Source organism: Thamnophis elegans, chromosome 5 (genome assembly GCF_009769535.1).
Source record: "Thamnophis elegans isolate rThaEle1 chromosome 5, rThaEle1.pri, whole genome shotgun sequence".
Lineage (NCBI taxonomy): Eukaryota > Metazoa > Chordata > Lepidosauria > Squamata > Colubridae > Thamnophis > Thamnophis elegans.
In genome coordinates, this window is record NC_045545.1 from 36,547,798 (window position 1) to 36,555,970 (window position 8,173).

The 8,173-nt window shown below is 36.7% G+C and overlaps 1 protein-coding gene across 1 annotated transcript in view; it reads left to right on the forward strand.

The window, feature by feature from the left end:
• Window positions 1-7,868, forward strand: part of AGBL4 (ATP/GTP binding protein like 4) — a 1,221,291-nt gene extending 1,213,423 nt beyond the window's left edge. Inside the window, exon 13 of the mRNA XM_032217563.1 lies at window positions 6,145-7,868. Coding sequence (XP_032073454.1) covers window positions 6,145-6,168 — 24 coding nt within the window. The 3' untranslated portion in view covers window positions 6,169-7,868. The remainder of the gene's footprint in view (window positions 1-6,144) is intronic.
• The last annotated feature ends 305 nt before the right edge of the window (window positions 7,869-8,173 follow it).

Consider the following 8,173-nt stretch of genomic DNA (forward strand, 5'->3'; position numbering starts at 1 on the left):
AAAGAGCCACATGTGATTGCCCATCACAACTGTGCAATCCCTAAAACTCCCATGACTGGGGAGAAAACTACTCAAGCCCCCCACTCCCACCCCAGTAAAGATATACAGCATTGAGGAGGGAAAATAATTCTACAGATTACAACTAACTCATTAGATTCTTTTTCATAGAGGGGAAAAGATGGAGGACTGATTATTGCAGTATTTTATTGTGTTGGCATCTTTATCCCCATATAATTTCAGGAAACATTAGCACTCATTTTATTTCCTTCTTACATTTGCATTAATATCCTACCTTTTCTCCAGAAATTCAAGATACCCTATAGTACTCCCGTTTTTCTCAGAACAAACCAATTGGGCAAGTTAGGTAAAGCTTCTGTGACTAAAGATGGAACTGAATGTGGGTTGCCTCAGTTCTAGTTGAGCAGCTTAACCATTATTAAGAATCATGGTTCTGATTTTCTCCTGTCTGCCTGATTCTCGCCAGTTTAATTACCCTGGCTACTAGTTTCTGAACAGGTAAATTCACTTCTGTAGGTCATGCTTAACCTGCCTTTCTTTCAACTGCCTGTCAGTAACTGTTTTGCTACCTGATCTGTGTTCCTGTTTGTGTTTAATACTTTAAACTGCCAGCCATCCTCAGAAACAAGAACCCTCCTACAGAGCTCTGCTTAATTAATTTTGGGACTCTCAGGGAAAGGCATTTGACATAATTAGGAATTATGGATGTTGGCTGTCCATCCTGTTTTAAACTGATTGCCTGTTAATGGCCAAAACGATTGGCCCGAGTTTCCTAGATGGTAAATTGGGAAAATGAGTTAATATGTCTTGTCAGCCTGGGCTGAAGTTTTTCACACAGACTTTCAACATTTCAATAGGGGAGGGAAGGAATCGCCAAATTCTCATTTCAATGGGCTCTTCTTCAAAACAACATTACAAGGCTGCTTTGATTACAGATCTGTCCATACTTGAAGCCTTGGCCACCAAATACTTCCATATTTAAGGGAGGAATTCCAAATATATATATCAGTGGTGGGTTCCTACCAGTTCGGACTGGTTCGGCCGAACCAGTAGCTTGGCGGCCAGGGTCGCTGGAATCGGCAGCGACCCACGCCTGCCACACCCCCAAACTGGTTCTCCGGGTGGTGCATTTTGTTTTTTGCTTCTGCACATGCGCAGAACAAATTTTTTTGTACTTTGCATGCGTGCACAGCGTACACATGCACAGGGCATCCCTATGAGCGAATATATATGCAAGTCTTGGCATATTCGGTCTTTTCCCATGTAAGATTGACAGTATCTTGGCGACGTTTCAATGAGGTCACACTGGTCAACTTCAGGCTGGTGCCTTTGGCTTCGTGTTTGTGCGAGCAAAGCATGATCGGAGCTGCCGTTTTTCTATAAGTATAGGGTGTGTGTGTGTAATGTTGGCTTTGTTGCTTTAAACAGATTGGTTGGCTGTGTTGTCATATCTTGATTGGTTGATGGAATTGATGTTTGGTGAGGGTGATTGGTGATGGTGTCCTGTGTTGTTCTGGGTCCTGTGTCGGTTTTTGTGGCTGGGACCTGTTTATTGACGAGGGCTAGTTTCCAGATGTCTGGTAGGCGGGAGGTGTCATCACGTTTATTCATGTTGTGGGGGTGTTTCTCTATTTCGATAGCTTCCATAATTATTCTCTTGTTGAAGTGTTCAGTTTGGAGAGTAATTTGGTTCCTTCAAAATCAATTTCATGTCCTGTTGCTTTACAGTGCTGGAAAAGGGAGGAAGTTTTTTCTTCTTTTCTGACTGCGTTCTCGTGTCCTGCGATGCATGCATTTATTCTCCTATTCGTTTGTCCAATGTATGTGGTTGGGCAGATTTTGCATGGTATTTCATAGACTCCTTGGTTTTCTAGCTGGATCTTGTATTTGGGGTTTCTTAAAATGTCAGTTATTTTTTGGTCAGTGCCGAAGGCTGTCTTGATATTGTTTTTGTGGAGAATTTTGCTGATTTTATCTGTAGTGCCTTTGATGTAAGGGAGGAGGGCGATGCCGTTGGCCTGTTCTGTGTCTTGGTTTTTGGGGGAGTCTTCCTTTGTATTGGGTTGGTAATTGTTTTTCTTTGGAATCCATTGAAGATTAATACGTTTGTGAGAGTGTGGAATTCAGTTTTCAGATGGTCTTTGTCAGCTAGGTGTTTGGTTCTGGAGATGAGGGTCTTGGTTACGGAGTTGACCTGTGCAGGGTGGTGATGGATTGTGCGTTTAAGTAGCGGTTGTGTGTGTTTTTTTTCTGGTAGATGGTGTGTCCTAAGGAGCCATTGGGTTTTTTGTAGATTAGGACTTCCAGAAAGGGAAGTTGGTTGTTAGCTTCTATTTCCATGGTAAATTGTATTTTGGGGTGGCATTTGGTTCTGGAGATGAGGGTCTTGACTACGGAGTTGATCAAAACATCACCAAGATACTGTCAATCTTACATGGGAAAGAACCAAATACACCAAGACCTGCATATCTATACCTGTGAAAATCTATGAAAACAAATACATACGTACGTACATACGTATACGTATGTACATACGTATGTATGTATGTATGCATGTTTTCGTAGATTTTCATGGGTGTAGGTATGCTGGTCTTGTTGTATTCAGGTCTTTTCCCATGTAAGATTGAGATTGTCTTGCCAACATTTCAGCGAGTTCTCACTCACCATCTTCAGACTGGTGTTTTTGGCTTCGTGCTTGTGCGAGTAAGGCATGGTTGGAGCTGTCGTTTTTCTATAAATCTTGGTGGGTGGGTGTGGAGTGCTGGCTTTGTTGCTGTAAGTGGGTTAATTGGCTGTGTAGTTGCATCCTGATTGGTAGATGGAGTTGATGCTTGTAGATTGGTCGGCTGTTTTGTATCATCCTGTGTGGCTGAGGTGCTGGCGTTTGGTTCTGGAGATGAGGGTTTGGCTACAGAGTTCCCTCATCTCCAGAACCAAATGCCTAGCCAACAAAGACCATGTGAAAACTGAATTACACACTCTCACAAAGGCATTAATCTCCAATGGATTCCAAATAAAAACAATTACCAACCTAATCCAAAGGGAGACTCCCCCCCCCAAGAACCGAGACACAGAACAGGACAACGGCATCACCCTTCTCCCTTACATCAAAGGCACCACAGATAAAATCAGCAAAATTCTCCACAAGCACAATATCAAGACAGCCTTCAGCACTGATAAAAAAATAGCCAACATCTTAAGAAACCCAAAGACAAGATCCAACTAGAAAACCAAGGAGTAACTCACACAAACACGAAGCCGAAAACACCAACCTGAAGATGGCAAGTGGGACCTCGCCAAAACGTTGCCCAGACAATCTCAATCTTACACGGGAAAAGACCCGAATACAACAAGACCAGCATACCTACACCTGTGAAAATCTAAGAAAATATATAATATGATGTACATACATACACACACACACAGACATAAACACTACCCTCAACTTTAAATACAATGTAAAACTCCACCTTCAGCAAAAATTAAGCTCTGCCTCTCACCCTCTTTCATATACGCTCTCACAGAGACAAAGAGCAAAAATGATTGACTATCTACATCTTCCTTTCATGGGACACAAATGTTCATGTAAATATTGATACAAAGATTTCTAACTCTACTTTTTACCCTCAACTTTTGAACTCTCTCTCTTTTACTACTTTTACCAGCTGTAGCTTATCAACTAGGGAAAGAGTTGATAAGTCTATTTTTGCCAGTATTAAGGACAAAGAACTATAAAAGTAGTAAGTTTGTGAGAGAATCTACATGAGATTGTAAAGCAATCTTGGAAGTGCTGTATCTTTTGTAAATCTGATGCTGAGTTAATAAATTGCTCTTGCTTCCCACTTATGTAATGGTTTCCCAAGAGTAGCTAAGTGGATCCCTATTATAGGCTTTGTTCAGCGCTGGTAAAGATCTTTTCTTTTCCCCACACATTTTGAAAAATTCTTTATTGTACTGCTGGAATCTCCATTTTACTTCAAGTATTTACAGTACAGTGATTTTACATGCTGCCTTATTATTGCTGTTGTTGAGTTTGACTGCTGCATTAGTCTCCAAGTCAATATTACCATAATTTCTACATTGTATAGTATGTTTCTCACTGATTTGTGCACTATCCAGAGACTTGAATTTATTGAGTAGTTTAGAAGTATAGTAGACGAATAAACAGGAACCAATTAAATAGTTAGAATGGGTTTCTGTTTCACATAAAAGCATTCTATTGGTGAAATGACTTTTAACAATGCCACCTGAGACACTAGATATGTGCTGGTATTTCACTAGCCAGGTTGCTAGTTTCTGCAGATCATATCTGAAACCAAACTTGGCAACAGATGTTACATCTTTATATCCTGCCTGTGTTCAACACAGCAGAATTACCCATAATCAGTCATCACTAAATGCCATGTAAGTGATAACTTTCCTCCCTTTTTAAATTATTTGGATGTTTATAAATTTCTGTTGCCTCTCTAATAATTCTGGGAAAACAGCTGTCACACCTCATGCCAGGATGCTGATATTCTGAGTTTTATGATTTGTTGTCCCTTGTCAATAGACTTCAGCCAAAACTGATATTCCTGTTTTTAAGCCTAATGTTCCCTTAAAATTATTTCTGCATGTTATGGAGCATCGAGTTTCTCTAATGTAACCATCCCCAGACTTACAATTTTATTTTATACATTCCCTTAGCTTTTAGTTTCAGGAGTTTATATTTATTAGCAGTTATGTCTTATGCATCATCCTATATTTTGTCCTATACATTTTTTCATATTGTTACATTTAAAGAAATGCACACTGCTCATAACATTAGAAATAATATTCTTTATCTTGTGTTTATACCTAAGCATAGTCAGATAGTTGCCAGGTGTTATTTTTTTTAAATTCCAACTCAGAATGAACTTAGTAAGGAAAAAATATATACTACAATACTACAAACTGTTATGTTTCTGGGGATGTTCTCTGTGTATATGTGTTTATGTCTGTATGTTGTTATTTTGTTTATTATATATTCATTAATCAGAATGGCAATAGAAGGTGCTGATTTGGTGGGGTGACAAATAATGCAAACGGATAATTTAAGCATCGTCATTTGTGCCTCAAATGAAAACTCTGGATTGATTTGTTCACTAATTCATCAGTTTGTTTTCTTGACTCTGCATGGTATTGTGAAAAGTTTTCTACAATACCAGAGTTCAAAGGCATCAATATTGCTTTTATTCTGTTTCTTTACAGTCCAACTTTTGCTTCCATAGAGTGTCACACAGACTACCATGGCTTGCACGATTCTGATCTCTTTAGGTATAGACACATCACAGCATTTGAATATCTTTTCCAAGGATATGATGGCTGCTTCATTAAGTGCTAGTCAGCAGCACATTTCTTGTCCACTTGTTCCTTTATTCACTGATTCTAAAAGACAGAAGATAATCTACCACTTCAATATCCTTATTGCCAATTCTAAGGCTGGTTGTCCTATCTGTTCTCATTAGTTTGGTCTTCTTATATTTAATTTTATTCCCATTTCCCACTGTGGTATAACTGTGACTGTAAACTGTTCAGATCATGAAGTCAGTCCATAAGAACTCCTTTTCTCTGTTTCTGAAAATAGTAAACTATTGGCTTTACCAATCATTCAACAAGAGAGTGTTAAATCTGAATGCCCATTATATCCATAAATATTAAAATTACATCATTTGTGTTTAGTTGCATCATATTCATAGATCTATGGACTACTTCAGATATAATGGATCTTGGTGAAATGTCCAGAATATTTTGTCTATTGTTTCTAAAGTCCACTTACCGTAATTACCCCAATTACGGTAATACTGTTATACCGAATATTTAATGTATTAGTAAAAAATTTACATCTAGCTGTAAGCATATAATATTCTTTCTGCCCAAATAGAAACCCAATCAGTGGCAGATTGGCATTGTCCTGCATAATTTTCTGATGTTTGGCATCTGTTCATGGATTATGAAATTAAAAGACTATTCTGAGTGATTTTAAACAAATACATTTTTGGTTGGCATCTTAACTCTACCCATAGATTACCATAGAATGTAGAATGTCATGTAGTCTTGATATCATTCAGATTATTCATCTACCTTGTGTATTTTCCCTAATGGCAGGAAAGAAAAAGCAATTCCCTATAGATGTTTCTACCATCGGATCCAAGGAAACAATCAAGCTGCCAACAAACCAGAGAAGAGGACCCATACAACTCTTAAGCACACTCACTCATCATAAATCACTAAAGAGAAATACCTTTCAGAAGAAATGGAAGAAACAAGATATCAGCACTTTTTACATTTAAAATGGATGATTATAATCAATCCTCCTTCTAGCCAATTATTTTATGAAAGGGAGGCAAAATGTTTTTCTTAGAAATGTTACTCTTGACATATTATTCACTGGTTTATCACGTCTTATTCTCAAAAACAAGCTATTAAATACATTCTTATTCAGCCATGTGGAATGCTTAACATAAAAATGCAAATAGAAAATTTTGCCCTACCATATTTTGAAGAACAAAGTCCTATAATGTACTGAATCCCAAAGAAACTAGGGGGAGCTTTGCTGCATGATTTCTACATTTATTATTTTTTAAGACAAAATATCATTTGCAAGGATTGTAGGTTAAAATATGTAATGTACATGGATGGAGTATTGTGCAATTTAATGTTTGGATATTGTAATACTCCTTGAAATGGTTTTCTATTATTTTAATAGTTTTTGTTTAATTGAAATTGCATGTGTATGGCAAGACTTTATTCCTACTTGTAACTATCTTAAGACATTCTAATCTAAAACAATTATCTCCATCCTCAAGGCATATTGTCGCTACAACTTCAAGAATTTGGCTAGGTTGGCTAGGAAATTCTGATAGATTAGTACAAATGCATCTGAAGGGCATCAGATTGGAGAAGATTGTTGCAAAGGGAACTGAATTTGACCAAAGTAAAATATATATGCAATAGCATACTAAATAATCCATGTATTACTATCCCTTTATTGCTTGTATAAATAAATAGTAGTATTAAAGCAGAAAATATAAGAACATTGTAAAAGAATAATCAGAATAAATGAAATTTGAGCCATTTAAGTAAAAGAAGTATACAGTCCAGTATGTTTCATATTTACATTTGTTTACTAAATAAAACTTCAGCTGAGATTGTCAGGAGGCAATCAGTTAGTTATTTCATGGGGCAAAGGATCCAAGTAGTCAAAATCTTATTGCCTTCACTTCCTTCTCATCTGAGCAGCTATTTGATTGATGGTCACATTTTTTATTAGGATTATGCACACAAATCTGGCAATCAGAACAAGGGGAACTGATATGCAATATTCAGTTGTATGTCCTTATCTATTTACAAATAAGTACATAATCCAGTGTCCAGGCTATCATTGAATATAAGCATATGTGCAAGAAGAGTGGTAGACTGCAAAAGGAAGAAAACAAGAAATATGAAGACTTTGTTGAAAACCAATATAAATTCCATATGATTAGAATTTCAAAGCTGTGAAATTGTATGCAATTTCAAGGAAGGATAAGTCCTAAAATGTAGAAAGTAAGCATTATATTTTTCTGGTCCTATAGGCTGATTAATCACTAACAGATGTTTTGATAATAAAATGATTTAAGATAGATGGAGAAGAATAAGATATCCTGTTGGTTAATTGCTCCTAGTTGAGCTTAGTGTCTTGTGTTGGGTTCTGAAAGACTTCAGATGCATATTTTTAATTTATTTATAGGATGAACAATAGCGATTCAAATTTTATATTGAAACCAAATGTTTACAAAAGTTGTAGATTTGAAGAGATTTATGTTATGCTATAAAGTAGGCTGAGTAAACACTGGGAATTTGCTTTTGGAGCATTAAATAAATAATTGAATGAAAGATTGCTTGTATTTACTTCCTAATTTTGTTTACTGTCTATATTTCTTTATTGGTTCAGAATTCTTAAAAGAGACAATAATTTGCTAGCATTTTCACAGATTTTCTTATCCTTGTCTTCAACTACATTTTGAATGGAAATGCTGACAAACCTCCTTCCATTGCCCTTCTTCCCAATACATATATAATTGCTTAAAGCAATTTTAGTTTAGTATGCTTAAACCAGATTACATAGTTCCTCTTTTTCAAGCTGTTGGTTGCC